Raw genomic sequence first — 23,139 nt, 5'->3', positions numbered from 1 at the left:
TTTAATAGGTTCTAGATGATCTGGAATGTCATGGAGTTGCAGTTTCAGAACAAGGCCGAACAGAGTTGGAACAGAAAATAGATGAAGCTAGAGAAAATATTCGTAAAGCAGAGGTGAGGTGGCAGCTAATTGTGGCATTTTGCCCAGCTCCAGCAATGTCACAGCCGTGATGTGGACCTTTAGAATTCAGTTTCTATACACTGATTAATTTGAAGATTGATTTTACCATCTGTGTCCAGAGTATTCTTTTTGAGTGCCTGTTTCATACAAGGTAGTACACATAACACAAAGACACTGAACCCATTATGAAGAGTTTACAATCATGAAACATTAAATAACAAAAGAATTAAGTCACAATAAAGGTATTAATTTTAAAGTTTTCACAAGTTACATAATAAATCAGTCAGCATAGTATAGAAATTAATACATGTAAGTTCAGTGCCTAGAAAAGTCTCCCCCCATATGAAACGTTCACTGGATCCAGGGGCATAAGCTGACTTTTTAAGAATAGAGAAGAGTTGGTTAAGCAGACAAGGCAAAAAAAAGTTACAGCAGTGGATTTTAATCTTTTGTGGAGTCATGGGACCCTTTGAGGATTATATGAAAGTGTGAAACCCTCTCTATCACAAAAAAATGTACATTTTATGTATAGTATTCAGAAGTTCATGTACCCTAGGCTAATATTCCATGACCTAGAGGGGGAGAAGTTGAGATGGAAAGAAAAGTTATTTGCAAAGGAGGAAGATATAAGATGTAGTTTGGCAGTTGGATTTGATTAGCATGGAGGATTTTTGTGAAGAAATGTGGTAGAAAGTAAGGAAAGTCATTGTGGTTAAGACCAGTTCATGAAGGACCTGTGCACACTTGTATTTAGTTATCTATCCAATGCAACATAGTGAAGGGATGTGGAAGTAGACATTAAAAAAACACTGTGACTGTCCAGCCTTCAACGAGAATATGTTCTTGTTAGGAAGGCTTAAAGAATGCCCAAGATAACTAAGACTGTAAAGCATAAGTGCCAAGGAGTGGTCCACACGAGTATACTTAACACTTAAGGAACCCAAAGGACACAGAGGTCACTGTGGGAGGAGTTGTTAGGACAGGTAACACAAAGAGATAGGACTTAAGACGGATATTGACAGATGAAAAGGGGATAGCACAGACTTATGCCATGCAACCTCAAGAGGCAGAACTTGAACTGAAAGAAGAAGGTAGGAAGGAGGCAGATTTGAGCTTGCTACTGGGAAATACTTTCTAACAGATCTGCCCAATGGCAAAATAAGCTGCCCTAAGATATAGTGCAGCACTATAAGTGTATAAGAAGACGCTATACAAGAAATTCTTGTATTGTTTTGAGCATTAATCTAAGCTAGTGATTTTCAAATACGCTTTCAGATCTCTAGAGGTTTTGAGGCAGTATTTCAGTGATGGGGGCGGGGCAAGGAGTGGGGGTTGGTAGTAAGTGGAGAGGCAGCATCAGCAAAGACAGGGAATACGAGCATGTTTCTGGCACAGCCCCATGGAAGTGGTCTGAACCAGAAGAGGCTTGCTATCTTGCTATCTGCCTGGTCTAGAGAAGCCCCAGTAACCCCAGCTCACCTTCATTCCTGGCACATGATCCACAGCCTCCATAGTGAAGAGAGCAGAGTGAACAATAAATAGCCATTTTCCTCACTGAACTCAGGGTCATGGCTAAACCGCTGCCCTAGGGTGCTGGCCAAGCACGTTGGCAGGCTCTTGCCTAGTTTGAGAAACGTTGGCTTGTGTAGAAGAACTTTTCTTGTTCGTTTCTCCAGACTCTGCGTGAAGCCAGTTTTCAGAGCCTTGACAGAACAGGACAAGTCTCAGAAGTTTTCTGAAGGGTGTGTTCTCTCTTGTATTTTCCATTTCCAGACTTCATCCATGGTGTCACTGTCTGGTACCCTACCTCCACCATGCCCTTCAGTAGTAGCAGTAGTAGGTATCAATCACATAAAGTCTGCATTTAGGCTGAATGACCTGTTATTTCCATGAATGTGCTAAACTGCCCTCTGTTTGTTAAAGCTAAAAATATGAAGTGAGAGTCCCACAACAGAATGTCTCATCTCTCCTAATACTAGTATTTAAGTCTGCAGTCTCAAAGGTAATTTTCTTACCAAAAATATGCAATATGCTAGAAACCGTGATGCCAGATCCGTTATCTCAGTTTTGAATATCTGTGAAATATAGTTAATCCTACTGCTATCTTAAAGCAATCTCTTACTTGATTTCCACTTATCAGTTACAAAAAATAACCCAGCTAAAATTAGATGGCAAATATGAGGGTAGTGTTAGAGTATTATTTACAAGATTGTCATAATGAAATTTTTGCATAGACTAGACCACAAGAGCCTTCAGAGGAATTGACAGTAATGGTTTCAATAGATTCCCTTTTTCTCTTTTCTGCCTGTGTATCATTTGTATTGGATTTTCTCTTTCCATTCAATAGTTATTATAAATACTTACACAAAAGAGAGAAAACTAGTTAAAATTCCATTATATCCTTTATGTTTGGTTTTTAACTCCTACAACATGAATGCTACCCTCCCTTGTTGATTAATCTGCTTTATCCAGTCTTTTCTATAATGTGTTTCCATTCAGTGTTGCTAATTAGAATAGAAACCTTTGTGGCACTCAGTAATAGATTAAAGAAATTTTTCCAGTCATAAGAAATTAAAAATGTAAATGACCTGTGCTTTTCCAAAGAATAGGAATAGTATACTGTTTCCAAAGAATAGTATAATAGAAGTTATATAGTGATTAATTAATTATTGGCTGGTTAATTTGGGGACAGACTCACTAATTCATTAGTTTACCAAACACTTAATGAGTATCTGCTGCGTGCCAGATACTGATAAATATACTAGATATACATTGATGAACAACCTATTGTTATATTGTTATGATCTCTACGATTATCACAAGAATATTTGTACTAGCTGTGCTACTCTTTGCAGCCCCTGACTAATTTAAGAATTGGAATGAGGCAATAACTGCTTAAATTAAACTTTAATAACAATTTTCTTAACCTGGTATTTAGGTATTTGAATTTTTTGAAATTTCTTTTGTCATACAGATACACACACATTCTTGATCTGACATATCATACCTATTTTTAAGGTAGCTTGCCAAGAAACCAAGAGTTTTAAATGCCCTTTTTGGAAGCTGTACGTGACTTATGTTTCAGGATACAATTATTTTTTTGTGTGTTTAAATTGTACCTTTATTTGGGTTGAGGGCAGTTTTTTCTCTTTTTTAACAGTGAAATGTTTAACACAAAGAGGAGGAAGTTAATGTAAGAAGTCAAAGATACCCAGAAATTTTTAATGACATTTTATACATGTTAGGTATTAAGGTCTGCAGGAGGAACTATAAACTATATGACTCTTTCTCCAAGATATTAACTAAATTTTATGATCTGAATTGAATGTTCATTTGAAAGCCAAAATACATGGTATCAAATGAATTAACAAAACCAAAAATAAAATCACTTCTTGTCTATATAAACACATTTTAATAGATGCCATTTTTTTAAATTATCATCTCATAAGTTTCTCTTGTACATGAGGAATTCAAAATTACAATGTCACTGTTGTACTCAATGACTCAAAAATGGTAAGACCCTTGCCATAATGCTATAAGAGAAGTCTAAAAACTTCAGCTGCATAAAATGTGAGGCCTCATTACTACAAGGTTAATGAAATGCTAAGGGTGACCCTGCTATAAAAACAAAATTTCCAGTCATATTATATCCAAATTTATATTACCTCCAGACTTGTTATTGTGGGGTTTCACTGTACTCTTATAATGTAGTATGTTAGTAGACCTCTTAACTAATCACTTTCTTCAATTTTTATTGTGAAAATTTTCAAACATATAAAAAAGATGAAGAATAAATATATATTTTCCAATATGCTAAATTCAACTATTAATATTTTGCAATATTAAATATGTGTTTATTTCTATACTGTAAAATGGAAGTTAAGTTTAAAGGTCTGATTATAGTCTGTATTTTAGGCAAGAATACTTTATAAATGATGCTGTGTTTTTCATCACAGTATGGTTTTATCAAGTTTTCTCACTACTGATGCTAAGAATAGTCACTTTCAATTCAGGTGGCACTACCAAATCTTTCTACTGTTAAAGTTCTTTTTTCTTTTTCCATTGCAATTAACAAGTACTAGTCACCTCCAGGGACAGCAAATGAGTATTTTTCTCCCTTTCTTAAGTATTATTACTATGTCATGGAATTTTAAAAATCAACTTTATTAAGGCATAATATACATAAAATAAAATGTAACCATTTCAAGTAAACACTTTAATGTGCTTTGATAAATGCACACCCCTAAATATCCACTGCCACAATCAAGATATAAAATATTTCTATCACCCCAAAAAGTTCTTTTGTGACCAGGCAACAACTGATCTACTTTCTGTCATATAGGTTAGTTCAACTCCAACAACATGAATATTAGATCACTTGATATTGTCCTACATGTCACATGTAAAGATCACCCCACACACTTTTATCCAGCCTTACTTTTTATCATAATCTCAGTTTGATGAGTTATTATGTATTCAAGTTCACTAGTCTTTTCTTCTGTAGTGTATGACCTGCTATTAAGGCTATCCTGTGAATTGTGATTTCAGATATTACATTTTTAGCTCTATGAATTCTATTTGGTTCTTTATATCTTCCAGTTCACTCCTATTTATCTTCATGTTGTCCTTTAAATCCTTAAGTATGTTTATAATAGTGACTTTAAAGTCCTCATCTACTCATTCCATCATATCTGTGATTTCTGGCTCTCTTTCTATTGACTGATGTTTCCTTTGGTTATGGCTCATATTTTTCTGCTATTCAAATACTTAGTACTATTTTTTACTGAATACTAGAAATTGTGACTGGTTGGCTGTTGAGTTTCTGGATTCTCTTTTCTTATTTTAAAGCCTGTTGAGTTTTGTTTGGGCAGCCAGCTCAGTTTGATCTGTTCAAGGCCTGTTTTTAAGCTTTGGGTTGGTTTAGAGTAGCCTTTCCAGTAGGGTTAATTTAGCCTTATTACTAATGAATTTCCTTTCTGCAGTTTCTTCTTTTGCCATGAGTATCCAACAAGGTCTCTGGTCTCTCAACTCTGGCTGGATGGAACTGCAACATCTTTCAGCCCTATACAATCTCTGGGAGTTTTTCAGTTTACAGCTCCACGGTAGATGTTCTTTCCCCAGTACTTATTCTTTACGTCTCCTCATGGAGTCCCACCTTATGTATTCTCAATTTATTATAGATTTGTATTCATTTAATCTATTTTCAGTATTACAGTTGTCCTTCTTTAAGCCCAATATTGTCTAAATTTGGCCATTGAGAGTCCATTTAAGCTGACTTCTGTGTCCTTTTGACATTACTCCCGCTAGTCTTTGAACATTTTTTGCTTTCTAGCACAACAAGCTATCTTAGGCTCACCTTGTATTTTCCCTGCCCAGACTTAGAATTAGCCTTTTCTCCAAGAAGCTCTGCTTTCTTTTAATATAGAATAGTATTTAGACACCAAAGTCTAGGCTGTGAAGGTGCTTATTGTTATGGGTATCATTTATTTCTTGGCCCTTCCTTTGTTGTTAGAGCTAGGAATTTTTTTAAAATCATGAGTTCATATTGATATTTTCAATTCAAATTTAAAATTGGAAAGATTTTATTAAACTTCTTTTTTAAAGAAATTCACGGTCTTTTATTTATTTATTTATTTATTTATGACTGTGTTGAGTCTTCGTTTCTGTGCGAGGGCTTTCTCTAGTTGCGGCAAGTGGGGACCACTCTTCATCGCAGTGCGCGGGCCTCTCACCATCGCGGCCTCTCTTGTTGCGGAGCACAGGCTCCAGACGCGCAGGCTCAGTAATTGTGGCTCACGGGCCCAGTTGCTCCGTGGCATGTGGGATCTTCCCAGACCAGGGCTCGAACCCATGTCCCCTGCATTGGCAGGCAGATTCTCAACCACTGCGCCACCAGGGAAGCCCTAAACTTCTTTATTTTATATTTATATCTTTTTATCTTATATTGAAATTTTTAGTTCCTAATAATATTATACGATATTTTATTTGCCTTATCCAACATCTATATTAAACGGTTTCAAAATTAAAATGCAAATATTATTAATAGTAAATTACTGAGTGAAATTTAAGATTTCTTTGAATGTAGACTATATCTCTACAAGGGTTTCTGCTTCTGATAATAAGGGGCTAGCTTATATCCTCTTTTAGATAAAATTATTAATAAGGGTAAAAATATTTAAAATACCTATTTGATAAAACTGGAAAATGACCCAAAGCATATAAAATCTAGAGGGGAAAAGACTCTTCAAAGAATGGGACTATACCTGGTGACATTTACATTTTACAGCTCTTTGTGAGGGGCTGTACAACTAAGATTCAAGCAGAGAAGGGCTTCCCTGCTGGCACAGTGGTTAAGAATCTGCCTGCCAATGCAGGGGACATGGGTTCGAGCCCTGTCCCGGGAAGATCCCACATGCTGCAGAGCAACTAAGCCCGTGCGCCACAACTACTGAGGCTGTGCTCTAGCGCCCGTGAGCCACAACTGCTGAAGCCTGCGCACCTAGAGCCCGTGCTCCACAACAAGAGAAGCCACCGCAATGAGAAGCTCACACACCTCAACAAAGAGTAGCCCCCGCTCGCGGCAACTAGAGAAAGCCCGCGCGCAGCAACGAAGACCCAACGCAGCCAAAAATAAATAAATAAAATAAATTTATTTTAAAAAAAAAAAACTTTCCTAAACTCAAGTATGGCATGACACTTGGATATGCTTACGTTCAATTTTACATTAAAGTTGGTTGACAGTGTTAATACACCAAGTTTATATATCTTAAAAGATCTGACTTTTTAAAACATCATTTTAAAAAGCTCTGTCTTGGGCTTCCCTGATGGCACAGTGGTTGAGAATCCGCCTGCCAATGCAGGGGACACGGGTTCGAGCCGTGGTCCAGGAAGATGCCACATGCCGCGGAGCAGCTAAGCCCATGTGCCACAACTACTGAAGCCTGCACACCTAGAGCCCGTGCTCCACACCAACAGAAGCCACCCCAGTGAGAAGCCCGCGCACCACAACAAGGAGTGACCCCCCCTCGCCGCAACTTGGGGGACCCGCATGCAGCAACAAAGACCCAACGCAGCCAAAAATAAATAAATAAATAAAAATCTCTCTCTTTTTATAAGTTCTAAAAATGATTTGGTCAAGCAGTATCTTTAATGTCATCAAGTTTCAGAGAGCTGTGCTCCCGAATTTTAATCAATTGGCAGATCATCAAAATTCACTTGAAAATGCTGGAAAATTCTGCTTTTAAATAGTTGTTAAAATATAAACAGTTGGAACTCTAAAGGAAAGCTAGCACTGTTTATTCGGGAACTGCAGTCTAAAAATCTAAGTTTGCAAATACCATGTTCCTCAATTGTTTGGTCAAGTACTGACAAAAATAAATCTTATGAAAACTAGATTACTTGGATTTGAGAAAACAGAATATACTTCTCTCTCTGTCTCTCTCTCTCTGTCTCTCTGTCTCTCTCTGTTTTCTTTGTTTCTTTGCTTCAGCAGTTAAATGACTTACATTTATAATTTCCAAGAAGAGGTTTGTTGGTTCACTTATTTTTCAAAAACGTTTCATTGCTTATATTAGTTTAAAATGCATACTAGAATGGTGCTGAGACAACTGGATATCCACATGCAGAAGAATGAAGTTGGACCCCTACCTCACACCATATAAAAAAATAAACTCAACTCAAAATGATCAAACACCCAAATGTAACAGCTAAAGCTATAAAACTATTTTAAGAAACATAGGGATAAATCTTTCTGACCTTGGATTAATTTCTTAGATAAGACCCCAAAAGCCCAAGCAACAAAAGAAAAAAATAGATAAATTGGACTTAATCAAAATGTTTAAACTTTTATGCTTCACAAGACACTATCAAGAAGTGAAAGACCCACATAATGGGAAAAAAAATATTTGCAAATCATGTATTTGATAGGGGACTTTGATCTAGAATACATCAAAAACTTACAATAAAAAGACAAAGGCAAAATAAAAACAGTAAAAAGACAGCCCAATTTAAACATGGACAAAGGTTCTGAGTAGACATTTCTCCAAAGAAGATATATAATGATCAGTAAGCACGTGAAAAGATGACATCGTTAGTCATCAAGGAAATACAAATCAAAACCACAGTGAGATACCACTTCACACCCACTAGGATGGCTAGAATCAAAAAGGGCAGACATTAACAAGTGTTTGCCAGGATGTGAAGAAATGGTAACCCTCACCCTGCTGGTGTGATTGTTAAATGAGGTCGCTGCTTTGAAAAACAATCTGACATTTCCCCAAATGGTTAAACATACAATTACTTTATGACTAAGCAATTCCAGTCCTAGGTATATAGCCACGTGAAATGAAAACATATGTCCACGCTAGAACTTGTATACTAATGTTTGTAGCAACATTATTCATATTAGCTGAAAAGTTGAAACAACCCATCACCTGACAAATGGATAAACAAAATGTGTTCTACCCACAGTATCCATAAAAAGCAATGAAATACTGATACATGTTACAGCATGGATGAACTTCAACAACATTATGCTAAGTAAAAGAAGCCAGACACAAAACACCATATATTGTATGGTTCTATTTATACTAAATGTTCAGAATAGGCAAATCTATAGAGAGAGAGGGTAGATTAGTGGTCCCAGAGGCTACAGGGAATAAGTGATAGGGGAGCAATAGCTAAAGGATATGGGGTTTTTTTTGGAGATGATTAAAATGTTCTAAAATTGTGGTGACACTACTATATTTTAAATGGATAACCAACAAGGACCTACTGTATACCACAGGGAACTCTGCTCAATATTATGTAACAACCTAAATGGGAAAAGAATTTGAAAAAGAATAGATACATGTATATGAATAACTGAATCACTTTGCTGTACACCTGAAACTATCACAAACATTGTTAATCAACTATACTCCAAGAGAAAAAAGTTTTAAAAAAAATAAAATTGTGATAATTGGACATATCTGTGAATATACTGTAAGCCAATTGTATTATACACTTTAAATGGGTGAATTGTATGATATGTGCACTTCATCTCAGTAAAGTTGTTACCAAAAAAATTATTAGAAGAATAAGATTTTTACAAAACCGTTTACCAAATAGTGTGCCTGCAAGCAAAAAACTTTATATAAAGGTTTATATGATATCCAAAACCATTGAATTGTGTACTTGAAAATGACTAAGATGGTGAATTTTATGTAATATGAATTTATCTCTTTGTGTGTGGCCACACCATGCCGCATGTGGGATCTTAGTTCCCCAACCAGGGATCGAACCCGTGTCCCCTGCAGTGGAAGGGCAGAATCTTAACCACTGGACCACCAGAGAAGTCCCTTTATCTCATTTTAAAATCTTAGGAATACAATATAAATTCAGCAATGAGAGCTCAGTGAAACAAGTCAGATCTCAGATCCTTTTTGATACCAACTCCCTCAGCAGAGAATCCAGAGAGTGATCAAAATCGCATACCAGAAGGGCTCAGTGAGCATACTTGTTTGTCCAAGATGTCCACAGAAGGCCATCAAGTGAAGGTCCTCAAAATTATCTCTGTGGAGCCTTCAAATGTTGAAGGAAGAGACAACCACTCTAATACGAGGAAGAATGAAGCTGAGTTTACTACTTGCTAAAACAAAAGAGAATGATACTTACAAAATATAATCTTTCTGACAAAGTAGAACCAATGCAAAGGGGTTTTGAGAAGTGTGGATTTCAGGGATTGGCAGATTTTCAAAACTGGGCATGTATTACAGACTAGCTTTTAACTGGTGTGTAGGGATTGATGGACTATTGGAAGCAGGAGTGGAAGCTTAACTGCTGATGATCACCCGAGTGAGGCTGTGGTTGACTGGCTGCCTTGCAGAAGCTTGGGGCTGTCACAGATCGGCTGACTCGGAGGCATGGCTATTGGAGTAAAGCAGTTACTGTTTGATTGGGACAGGTCTAAACTAATTCTGTGATTACTTGCTTATGGCTTGGAACAAGAGCCAAAGAACAGACAGTGTTTCCTTTTCTTGAATTTGGAGCACAGGAACTTTTTATTCTCAATATCTTCTGTTTCTGACAGCTGCGTCATAATTTAATATAAAATCTGTACTCAGTAGGCAGTCAGGAATTGTGGAAGTTTTTAAGCAAGGAAGTGACTGATGAGATCATTCGTAGACTTGTAAAAGATGGATTATAGAGGAGAAGAGAAAGTCGAGGAAATGGGTTAGAAGGCTGTTGAAAATGCTAAATTTGGGGATGTTCTGAGGCGTAGCCTTATTAAAAGGAAAGGAAAGCAGACTTTATGGTGCATTAACATCTTCCTTTTCATAAGTTATACTTGATGTAACTTGTCAAAATGCAAGTGTGCCTTTTGCCATTGTCAGCAAGCTCTGATTCCTGTTCTTGTGTTCCCTTCCCTCTTCCCTTCTTCCCCTGTTCCTCTCTCCCTCTCGCCAAGTGAAAAATTAACATCTATGCCAAGGAAGAATTGCTAGTGAACATCAAGATTGTTCTAATTAATAAATCAGGAATAACTTAAAAACAATCAATTTGAGGAAAAAAATGCTCTGATTTCTGACCATTTTCTTGGTTTTCTTAGATAATTAAGTTGAAAGCTGAAGCCCGGCTGGACCTACTAAAGCAGATTGGTGTTTCCGTGGACACATGGCTAAAGAGTGCAATGAACCAAGTGATGGAAGAACTGGAAAATGAGCGATGGGCCCGCCTTCCTGCAGTGACCAATAATGGAACGTTACACTCGGTACGGTTTCTCTTGGATACGATGGGCTGACTTCACTGGAGGATACTATTCTTTGACTATGTAGCCAAACTTGATAATAGCCAAAATTTTAAAGAAAAAATAATGGTTTTGCTAATGGTTTGGGGTTTTTTCCTTTAGTCTATCACTAATTGAGTTAAATTTAGTGCAGGAAAGAAAGAGAGAAGAAAAAAATAGTGCTTTTTTTAAAATGTGCAGTGAAAAGTATGTTATTACTAGTAGGTTTATCATTATCCCACTCATGAAGTAGATATGTTTCTTGTCTGGAGGTAGCAGGATAAAAATTTTAGTCTGATGTTTCTAAAGTTTTCAGAGGTCTTCCCAGGGTAATGAAAATAAACATCCAGGGAGTTGTAAACAATCGTAAAGAAGGGAAAGGAACAGTCTGTGGCTTAGTCTGTTTAGTTCACAAGGGCTGTCACATTCTGCTCACAGTATCTTTCATCAGGGAGACAGTGCTGCAGGTATGGTTTTACAGACAAAGCCAGAACTCAAGCTTAAGTTTTCTTCCTCCAAATCCAGGGCTTTTTCCACTCTGATGTCATCCAGTTCAACCTTAGTTTTTCATCCTGGAGATCTGAGTATCAGAAAAGTTCAGTGATTTGCCTGATACTACATAGGTAGATGTATAATGCCTCCCTGGTCAAACTAAAGTATTTTCTGCTGCTTTCTCCCTACCCATTATTCTCTCTCATCCAGTTTATTTCCATATGGCATTTATTACAATCTATACTTGTCTTCTTCTTTTCTTTTGTTTATTGTCTATCTTCTCTCGAATGTAATTTCCATGCCTACCTGGTTCACTGCTCTGCACAGCAAAGTGCCTGGCACATAGTAGGTACTCAATAAATGTCTGTTGAAGGACAGAGAATGAATTGATAGATAGCTGGAATAGTAGCAAACTAAAAGCTAAAACTCTAATCTCCTGACTTTCCACTGTATCCATAGTGCCTCTTCATTGTTTGTGCCTTTCAGATAAAAGGAATCCTTGCTAGAGAAATTGGCCAAAGTTTAAGAACATTCCTGGAAGTTTTGTCAGTTTTTTCACATAGCATTCTGATTTTCTAATGAGAATACACTTGCATATTTAAAAAGGATTGTGTGTGGGTGTGCATATTAAGGAAAAACAATATATTGAAGGTTTATTTTTATTTCACTATTAATGGTAATCTAACTGGGGGAAATAAGCACAAATCACCCACATAACTTTGGGGTTAGAAGAACTTGCCCTGTTTCTAGTACAGCAGAGTTGCTCTGTCTCATGGAATGTCTCTTACTGTTGCATCTTTTAAAAGTCACAATTTCCATCTAATTCAGGTTATTCTATCGAACAGAACTTATGACGATAGCAAATTCCAGGCACATTCGTGCTTTTGGCTTCTTCAGCAGTACTGTTGGCAACCAATCAAACACATGATTTTCCTCAGACTAGCTCCTTTTCTAACTAAATCAACTGGGTAGGCACTTATCACTTATGTGCCTACTTCCTGGGCAAATTGGAGATGACTTGGTCTTTCTCCTCAAAGAGCTTACAAGCTGGTAGAGCAGACAGATTTTTATGGATCTTAACAATACATGGCAGTGTATGACTGAGCTATTGTGTAGCAAACTCGAAATTGCTAACTCCTAACTCATCAACACACCTTGGAAAAAGTCTGGGTTTCAGAGATTCTAAGATCCCTTCCAGCTCCAAAATCTCATGATTTTGTGAAATGCTATCAGAAAAGCTTAATATACCTCATTTTATTGCACTTCACAAATAATTGCATTTTTTAATGAAGTGAAGGTTTCCTTTTTCATTATTATTATATTTGTTATGGTGATCTGTGATCAGTGATCTGTGATGTTACTACTGTAGTGTTTTGGGGCACCATGAATCTCACCCATTGGGATACTTAATTGATAAATGTTGTGTGTGTTCTGACTACTCCCCCAACCAGCCATTCCTCTGTCTCTCTCCCTCTTCTCTGGCCTCCCTATTCCCTGAGATGCAACAATATTGAAATTAGGCCAGTTAATAACCTACAAAGTGTTCAAGTGAAAGGGAGAGTTGCACATCTCTCAATTTAAATCAAAAGCTAGAAATGATTAAGCTTAGTGAGGAAGGCATGTTGAAAACCAAGATAGGCCAAAAGCTAGACCTCTTGAGCCAAACAGTTAGCCATGTTGTGAATGCAAAGGAAAAGTTCTTGAGGGAAATTAAAAGTGCTACTCCAGTGAATACATGAATGATAAGAAAGCAAAAAAGCCTTACTGCTGGTAGGGAAGAAGTTTTAGAGGTCTGGATAGATGATCAAACCAGCCACAACATCCCCTTAAGCCAAAGCCTTAATCCAGAGCAAGGCCCTAACTCTGTTCAATTCTATGGAGGCTGAAAGAGGTGAGGAAGCTGCAAAAGAAAAGTTGGAAGCGAGCAGAGGTTGGTTCATGAGGTTTAAAGAGAGAAACAGTCCCATAATATAAAAGTGCAAGGTGAAGCAGCAAGTGCTGATGTGGAAGCTACAACAAGTTATCCAGAAGATCTAGCTAAGACCATTAATGAAGGTGGCTGCACTAAACAATAGATTTTCGGTGTAGGCACAATAGCCTTATCGTGGGAAAAGATGCCATCTAGGACTTTCATAGTTAGAGATAAGTCAATGCCTGGCTTCAAAACTTCAAAGGACAGGCTCACTCTCTTGTTAGGGGCTAATGAAGCTGATGATTTTAAGTTGAAGCCAGTGCTCATTTACCATTCTGAAAATCCTAGGGCCCTTAAGAATTACGCTAAATCTACTCTGCTTATTCTCTATAAATGTAACAATAAAGCCTGGATGACAGTGTATCTGTTTACAACATGGTTTTCTGAATATTTTAAGCCCACTGTTAAGATCTACTACTCAAAAAAAAAGATTCTTTTCAAAATATTACTGCTCATTGACAATGCACCTGGTCACCCAAGAGCTCTGATGGAGATGTACAGTGAGACTCATGTTGTTTTCATGCCTGCTAACACAATATCCCTTCTGTAGCCCATGGATCAAGGAGTAATTTTGATGTTCAAGTCTTATGATTTAAGATATACATTTCATAAGTCTATAGTTGCCATAGATAGTGATTCCTTTGATGGATCTAGGCAAAGTAAATTGAAAACCTTTTGGAAAAGATTCACTGTTCTAAATGCTATTTAGAACATTCATGATTCATGGGAAGAGGTCAAAATTTCAGTATGAACAGGACTTTGGAAGAGGTTGATTCCAATCCTCATGGATGACTTTGAGGGATTCAGGAATTCAGTGGAGGAAGTAACTGCAGATGTGGTGGAAATAGCAAGAGAACTAAAATTAGAAGTGGAGCCTGAAGATGTGACTGAATTGCTGCAATCTCATGATAAAATTTCAATGGATAAAGAGTTGCTTCTTACGGATGAGCAAAAAAAGTGGTTTCTTGGGACTTCCCTGGTGGCACAGTGGTTAAGAATCCGTCTGCCAGTGCAGGGGACACAGGTTTCAACCCTGGTCCAGGAAGATCCCACATGCCGTGAAGCATATAAGCCCGTGCGCCACAACTACTGAGCCTGCACTCTAGAGCCCGCATGCCGCAACTACTGAGCCTGCGCACCCTAGAGCCCGCATGCCGCAACTACTGAGCCTGTGTGCTGCAGCTACTGGAGCCCGCGCGTCTAGAGCCCCTGCTCCGCAACAAGAGAAGCCACCGCAATGAGAAGCCCACACACCGCAAAGAAGAGTAGCCCCTGCTCGCCACAACTAGAGAAAGCCCGTGCGCAGCAATGAAGACCCAACGCAGCCAAAAAAATAAATTAATTAAATTAAATTAAATTTTTTTTAAAAAGTGGTTTCTTGAGATGGAATCTATTCCTGGTGAAGATGTTGTCGATTGTTGATATGACAACAAAAGATTTAGACTATTGCATGAACTTAGTTGATAAATCAGGGTTTGAGAGGTTTGCCTCCAGTTTTGAAAGAGGTTCTACTGTGGGTGAAATGCTATGAAATAGCACTGCATGCTACAGAGAAATCGTTCATGAGAGGAAGAGTCAATGAATGCAGCAAACTTCAGTGCTGTCTTATTTTAAGAAACTGCCACAGCCACCCCAGCGCTCAGCAACCACCACCCTGATCGGTCAGCATCCATCAACATCGAGGCAAGACCCTCCACCAGCAAAAAGATTACGACTCACTGAAGACTCAGATGATGGTTAGCATTTTTTGGCAATAAAGTATTTCTTAAGGTATGTAAATTTTTTTAGACATAATGGTATTGCATGCTTAATAACTACAGTATAGTGTAAACATAACTTTTATGTGCACTGGGAAACCAAAAAATTCGTGTGACTCACTTTATTGTGATAATCTCCTTACTGTGGTGGTCTGGAACCAAACCCATAATATCTCCAAGGTATGCCTATACCAGCTAGAAAAATAGGAGAGAAGTTTGCCTCATGAAGGAAATGTCATTAAAGATAATCCTTGAAGAATTTTAACAGGAGATAAAGACAGGCTTCTGAGTATGAAGGAAGGAAACGAAGGAGATGTCCCTAGTATAGTGTCTGGCAGTGAGTAGTACAGTCTGGTTGTAAGTGTTGAATAAATTGGGTATTTTTGATAACTTTCACAGAACAGCAGCTCATCTAGAGACATGTCATATCCTCTGTGAAAGGAGCATTTTGCAATCCCATTCCACTCTTTCTTCCCTCTAGTCACTCTTACGGAGCCTGTGTCTTCCCACTTTCGGCTGAGGGATATAACAATATAAATAAAGGAAAAGTGTAGGCATAAAATAGTTTAATGAAGTCCCAATATTTATTTAACCTGATTTTAAATGACAGCCCTGAAATAATTTAGAGGGATTTGTATCTCTTCATACTGACAGCTGGCTGGCGAGGGGCAGGGAGCATAAATACACATTCTGAGGGCCAAATTATTTCTTCCATTATAGATGCCAACAAAAGCATTAGTCATCAGGTTTAGAATTCCCTTCCATCTGGAAAACATGGTTAATAGTACTGTTAGACATTACTAGTGTAAAGTGCCCTATAGAAGATAAATGTTTTTAAAATATAGAGTCTGTTTACCTTATAGAATAAGGATAGAACTATATTTACTCGAGTATTAACTCTTTGCCTTCTGTATTAAGCTGTGGTACAGGATATAGGATTGGGAAGGAAAAAAACACAGAATATAGCAATTTTTTTTAAAAGGAGAGCATTCTACTGATATAATTATTCAGTTGATGGTTAACCAGAGTCTACATACAGCTTCCTATGATTGGATTGCTGCTAGTGACCCAGTCACCCCTTCTGTCACTCATCCCTCCCTTCTCTTATTTTCTTTTTTTTTTTTTGCCAGTCTTAGAATTGTATTTGGGGGGGGCACAGGGTGAGGAACTTGAGAGAATCAACCCTTGCATTTAGAGCACCAGGACTTGAAAAGCCAAGTGCAGTTATGTAAGTCAGTATTTTAAATAATGCAACCTCTACCAGAATTTCTTGTTTTTTCTTCATCTCCATATTCTCGGAATAGGAATACTGATAGGGCTGTTTTAATTGTACAGCGAATGCGGGTGCAGTGCAAGTTCAAAACAAGTTTGGGGGCTGCTTCACGTGAACCTGAGTTAGCTGCTTGGCGATCAACACGGTTTTTCATTCAACAGAATCTCGTGGGGCTTCTGGGTGAAGAACTTGCCCTCGTTCCTTCACCTCCGGCCGTTCCTATCCGTCTTCTAACGTATTTTGGTTGTTTTTTTTTTTTTTTAAGTCTTGGTTTTGAAATCATTTCTTCTTGCCGGGCCTCTAACCGGTTCTGTCAGTGGAGGACCCCTTCTTTCTCCCACTGATGAAAACAGGCCCTGCACTGACCCTGAACCTGAGATTTGGGGGTGACCCTTCATGCTGTGCAACTCTGACCTGCCCCTACTGAGATTTGGGGTGTGGGGGTGACCCCTCCGCTGCATAACTGACGTTGCCCCTGCACCCAGGTTCGTCTCTGGGCCTTTCCTTCTCTTATTTTCTTGCCTTCTCTTACTCAAAAACCCATACCCAGTTTACAACCTAATTTTGAAATTATATTAATTGTAGAGTAGAAAAGGTTATATAACTAGATAATAAAAAATTAGGAAGTACAGTAGAGAAAAAAATGACAAAAGCTCCATCCTTATAACACCACTGTTAGCAACTTGATTGAATTCCTTCCTCTTTCTACTCTTCCTTTTTGAACATATTTATCATAATAAAGTTAATTTTGTATATTTTTATTTAACATTCCATATTGATGGTTGATCTTCATAATCATTCTTTTCATGTCTGTATAGTATTCCATCAGGAATGTGTTCACTTAACTGTTCTCTTTAGGTTTAATATTTAGATTGCTTCCGCATATTCTAAGTAATACTCTTTAAAACATTTGTATGCATTTTTTTTTCATGCTGGGGATTTTTTTCTGTAAGATATGTTCTTAGAAGTAGAACTACTGAGTCAGAGATTTTTAGTTTGAGGTTGGTTTATTTTTGTTCTTTCTGCTCTTTTTTTCCCCCTTAGATTCTCAAACTATAGCTGACAGTGTTTACATAACTTCCTTGTCTTCAGCCACTTCCCCCAACTACCATGCCAAGGCATCCGGACAGTTACTCTGTTGTGTAGTCTCCCTAAGTATATGAGCATTTTGCAGAGTTGCACAGAAGTAAATTCTAGGGGACTTCCCTGGTGGTCCAGTGGCTAAGGCTCTGTGCTCCCAGTGCAGGCGGCCCAGGTTTGATCCCTGGTCAGGGAACTAGATCCCACATGCATGCCGCAACTAAGAGTTCGCAGACCGCAACTAAGAGTTTGCGTGCCACAACTAAAGAACCTGCATGCCGCAACAAAGGTCGAAGATCCCGTGTGCCGCAACTAAGACCCAGCACAGCCAAATAATTAAATAAATAAATTTTTTTTTAATCATTTTTAAAAAAATAAAAGAAAGAAGTTCTAACTCTACTCATTATGAAGACCATGTTGAATATGTGTTTGAAAGACAAGAATAAAGATTTTAAACCTTTAGGATGCTAGTTTGATTCCCATCTGCCTCAATAATGCCTTATAGTCCTTGCATCCAACGGGTTTTGTTTTTGTAATACAAAAATCTGTTTGTTGGCTTGAGCTAAAGCCCAAAGAAAGAAACAATGGATTTTTGTAATGAAATAAATGTAAACTGTAGAAAATAATGGAGCACACCTGCAACAATCTTCAATTGCTTTTATATTTACTGTATTTCCAAATGGGCAGTCGTCTTTTTATTGGACTAAACTCCATACTCAAAATGTCCACACTTTTAATGAAACTAACATTTCAAATTCCCAGTAACATCAGTTTAATTCAATTCAGTAAGCATGTATTGAGCCTGCACTGCTCATGATACTCTTTGCCAGGTGCTGGGAATTACCTATAATGTCTGTTGCATTGGTGTCCACAGATTGAAGGAACCACTCTCACTTACTGACAGCCAAGACCAAAGTAGGGCATTGAAAAAATGTAGAGCGTTTCACTTCTAAGAGAAGTGTCTCTAGCTGTGTTATGTTCTTAGACTTTCTCCATAGCCATAATAACAAGTAAAGTACCTGACACAGATCCTTACATATATTACATGTTCAAAAATATTAATCTGAACCTCAAGATAAGTTGTTTACTCCAGTTCTACCAACTAAGCTTAAAATACTACCAAAAGGAGGGAATTCACATTGGTAAAGCATCTATTCTGTACCAGGTTCCATGTCAGGCACATTCATACATTATTTCAGTTAATGATCACAACCATCCTGAATGTATTTACAGATGAGAAGATAGATTTAGAAGAATTAACTGTCTCACCCAACAGCACACAGCTTGTAAGTGGAGAGAGCTGGGATTAGAACCCAGAGATGCCTGCCTCTAAAGCGCTGCTCTTTACTATACTTTCTTACTCTGTGGATGACCCTTTATTCCTCTAACCTTTATCATGATTCATTTCAACTGCTGTGCATTTTTTTCCTTTTTTTCTTTTAAGCATCTGGTGAATCACTGACTGCCCTATTTTGATATAATTAATGGTCTTATAGCATCTTCAAATACTGTGTGGCCAGTTGTCATTAAAATTCCCAAGCTTTACTGATATTTTTAACAGCTTCGCTGAGGTATAATTGACATACAATAGATTACACATATTTAAAAGTGTACAATTTGTTTTGTCTGGCTTCTTTCACTCAGCATGATTATTTTGAGTATCATCCATGTTGTTGCATGTATCAATAGTTCATTTCTTTTAATTGCTGAGTAGTATTCTGTTGTATGAATATACCACAATTTGTTTATCCATTCACCCTGATGATGGGCATTTGAGTTGTCTGGGGATATTACAAATAAAATTGCTGTGAATGTATGTTTGGTTGGGTCATACAGTGGCTATATGTTTAACATTTTAAGAACTGTCAGGCTGTTTTCCAAAGTGGTTGTACCATTTTACATTCCCTTCAATAGAGTACTAGTGTTCCAGTTGTTCCACTACCTTGCCAATACTTAGTATGGTCAATCTATTTAATTTTAGATATTCTAATAGGTGTGCAGTAGTGTATCATTGTAGTTTTAATTTGCATTTCACTAATAATGTTGAGCATCTTCTTATATGCTTATTTGCCATCTGTATATCTTCTTCAGTGAAGTGCCTGTTCAGATCTTTCAACCATATTTTATTAGGTTGTTTGTTTTCTTTTTATTGCATTTTGAGAGTTCTTTTTATATTCTGGATACAAATCCTTTATCAGATAGATGATTTACATAACTTTCTCCCAGTCTGTGGCTTGTCTTTTCATTTTCTTAACAATGCCTTTCAAAGAGCAGAAAGTTTTTTGATGAAGTCCAACTTATTTTTTTCTCTTTCATGGATCATAGTGTGGTATGAAAATTAAGAAATCTTTGCCTAACCCAAGGTCATAAAGATCTTCTTCTGTGCTTTATAGTTTTAGGTTTTACATTTAAATCTGTGATTCAGTGTGAGTTACATAAGAAGAGTGAGTAAAATTCTTTTTTCTTGTTGTTGTTGAAAAGACTGTCCTTTCTGCACTGAATTGTTTTCACATCTTTGTCAAAAAATCAACTAACCATGTATGTGTGGGTCTATTTTTGGACTTCCTGTTCTGTTTCACTCATCTATTTGTCTAGCTTGATGACAGTACTACTCTGTCTTAGTTATTATAACTTTAAAGTCCTGAAGTCAGATTGTAAATCTTCCAACTTTCTTCTTTCTCAAAATTGTTTTGGATATTCTAGTTCCTTCACATTTCCATATGAATTTTAAAATCAGTTTTCTACCAGAAAACCTACCAGGATTTTTTCATTAGGATTACAGTGAATCTGTAGATCAGCTTGAAGATATTTGACATATTAACATTATTGAGTCTTCCAATCATCTTTAATTTCTCTAAGCAGTGTTTTATAGTTTTCAGTGTATAGGTGTTGCACATCTTTTGTCAACTTATCTCTATTTCATAGTGCTATCGTAATGATTTTTTAATTTCAATTTCTGATTGTTCATTGCTAACATATAGAAATACAATTGCTTGTTGTATATTGATTTTGTATCCTACAACATTGCTAAACTCATTTATTAGTTGTTGTAGCTTTTATGTAGATTTTCTCTATAGATAATCATGTCACCTATATATAAAGATAGTTTTACTTCCTTCCATGCTTGCTTTTTTCCCTTCCTGTAACAACTGCAATCTCCAGTACAATGCTTGAATAGAAGTGGTAAGAGCCAACAGATGTTCTTGCCTTGTTCCCAAACTTAGGGAGAAAGCATTTGGTCTTTCACCATTAAGTATGATGTTCACAGTAGGATTTTTGTAGATGCCCTTTACCATGTCAAGGAAGTTTCCTCTATTTTTGTTTAGTTTGCTGATAGGAATGGATGTTGGATCTTGTCAAATGATTTTTTTCTTTATTAGTTTGTTAGTACTGTGAAGTGCATTGATGATTTTTCAAATATTAAACCAACTTTGCATTCCTGATTAACTCCACTTGGATCTTGGTATATTGTCCTTTTTATATATTGATTGGAATTAACTTGTTAAAATTTTGATAAGCATTTTTCTATGTCTATTTATGGCAGATACTTTATTAGTCTATAGTTCTCTTATAATGTTTTTGTATGGTTTTGGAATAATGCTTGTCTCATAAAATAATTTGAATCCCCTCCTCTTCAATTTTCTGGAAGCTTATGTAGAATTTTTTTCTTCCTTAAATGTTTAGTAGAAGTCACCACAATAGTTATCTGGACCTGGAGGAGTTTTTTTTGAGAGTTTTATTAATTTAGGCTGCGGCAAGTCTTAGTTGCGGCATGCGAGATCTTTAGTTGTGGCATGCAGACTCCTTAATTGAGTCATGCATGTGGGATCTCGTTCCCTGACCAGGGATCGAACCCAGGCCCCCTGCATTGGGAGCTCAGAGTCTTACCCACTGGACCACCAGGGAAGTTCCCCTGTGGGAGTTTTTTAAACAACAAATGCAATTTCTTTAATAGAGATAGGGTTATTCAACTTACTCTTCTTGAATGGACTTTGATCATAGGTATCTTTCAAAGAATTTGTCAATTCCATTTAAGCTGCCAAATTTATTGGCATAAAGTTGCTCATAATATTTTTTATTATTCTTTGATTGTCTGGAGAATCTGTAGTGACATCACTTCTCTTATTCCTGATATTGTTTATTTGTGTCTCCTCTTTTTTTTCCCCTGATCATCCTACTAGAGGTTTATCAATTTGATGTATCTTCACAAAAAAAACCAGCTTTTGACTTCATTGACTTTTTTGCCTGTTGTTTTTCTTTTTTTTATTTTATTGATTTCTGCTCTGGTTTTTATTATTTCCTTTCTTCTGATTAATTTGGATTTAATCTGCTCTTTCCTGATTTTTTAAGGTGGAAGCTAAGGTCACTGATGTGAGACTTTCCTTCTTTTCCAATATAGGCATTTGGTACAAACATTTCCTTCTACATGTTACTTAAGCGCCACCACACAAATTCAGATACCACACAAATTCAGATACATTGTGTTATTATTTTCATTCAGTTTTAAATATTTTCTAATTGGCCTTTTAATTTCTTCTTTGTTTCATGGGTTGTTTAGACGTATTATTGAATTTCCAAATATTTGGGAATTTTACAGATACCTTTCTATTAATGACATAATTTATTTCCATTGTGGTCAGATAACATACCTGAATCATGTTAAATTTATTGAGACTTGTTTTGTGGCCCATTATATGGTATATCTTGGTAAATGTTCCATGTGTACTTGAAAAGAATATATAATCTGCTGGTGTTAGCTGTTATGTTCTATAAATGTCAATTAAGTCAAGTGGGTTTATAGTGTTGTTCAAGTCTTCTGTATCCTTACTGATTTTCTCAGTTCTCTACATGATGCCCTGTGCCTTATGAGGTTTTCTGCTCTGTTAAGAGGGAATAGGAAATATTCCCAGACCTATGTGAATGCTGAGGATTGTTCCCTCTAATCCTTTGGGTGGTTCTATTGCTGGCTTCAGGTAGTTCTTGACATATATGTGCTGATCAGTACTTAGCTGAAGACTTGAGGGGGACCCTCTGCAGATTTCCAGAGTTCTCTCTGCATTTCTTCATTACTCTACCCAGCAAACTCTAGCCACTTTGACCTTCCTGAATTCCCAGTTCCATATCCTCAATTCAGGGAGACCACCATCCTTTTCTTGGGTTCCCTCCTGCTATATCTCAGCTTGGAAACTTTTTTCACACAGTAAGTTGGGGAAATTGTTTGTTTCCCATCCACCAAGGATCACTAACTTTCATCACATGATGTCCAGTGTCTTGAAAACTGTTCTTTCATATATTTTGAACAGTTTTTTAGTTGTTTCTGGAAGGAGTTTAAATCTGCTCTCTAATATTCCATCTTGCCTGGAAACAGAAATCCATTTTGCTGATATTTTCAACATCATTTTTTAAAATATACGTGTGTTGTGTCTGGAATGATGTTCACTGTGATCACTTTTCTGTCTAGATGGAATTCAGAGGTTCTGCTAGCCAGTTATAGGGAGCTGCCTTCCTCTATGCTGGATATCACCAGATTTTTTTAATCTATATTCTCCTTTTCTCATAAAAACAATAATGATGTATTAAGTACCTCCTATGTACTAAGCATGTGTTAAGGGTTTAAGTATTGCCTCACTTAATCCTTATGATAACCTTGTTAAGAAGTAATTGTCTTCATTATAGAGAT

General features: G+C 37.0%; 1 protein-coding gene across 6 annotated transcripts in view; it reads left to right on the top strand.

The window, feature by feature from the left end:
• FCHSD2 (FCH and double SH3 domains 2) overlaps positions 1-23,139 on the top strand; it is a 310,099-nt gene that overhangs the window by 267,747 nt on the left and 19,213 nt on the right. For 5 of the 6 annotated variants that reach the window (XM_082342951.1, XM_082342953.1, XM_082342955.1 and 2 more), the window contains 2 exons: positions 9-113; positions 10,709-10,870. In XM_082342951.1, coding sequence (XP_082199077.1) covers positions 9-113; positions 10,709-10,870 — 267 coding nt within the window. The remainder of the gene's footprint in view (positions 1-8; positions 114-10,708; positions 10,871-23,139) is intronic. The other variant, XM_082342952.1, reaches the window with a different exon arrangement.

The sequence above is a fragment of the Balaenoptera borealis genome, assembly GCF_965194805.1.
Source record: "Balaenoptera borealis genome assembly, chromosome: 11".
In the NCBI taxonomy this organism is placed as follows: Eukaryota; Metazoa; Chordata; class Mammalia; order Artiodactyla; family Balaenopteridae; genus Balaenoptera; species Balaenoptera borealis.
Note: the sequence above shows the minus strand (reverse complement) of the source record. Positions and strands in the feature narration are given on the sequence as shown.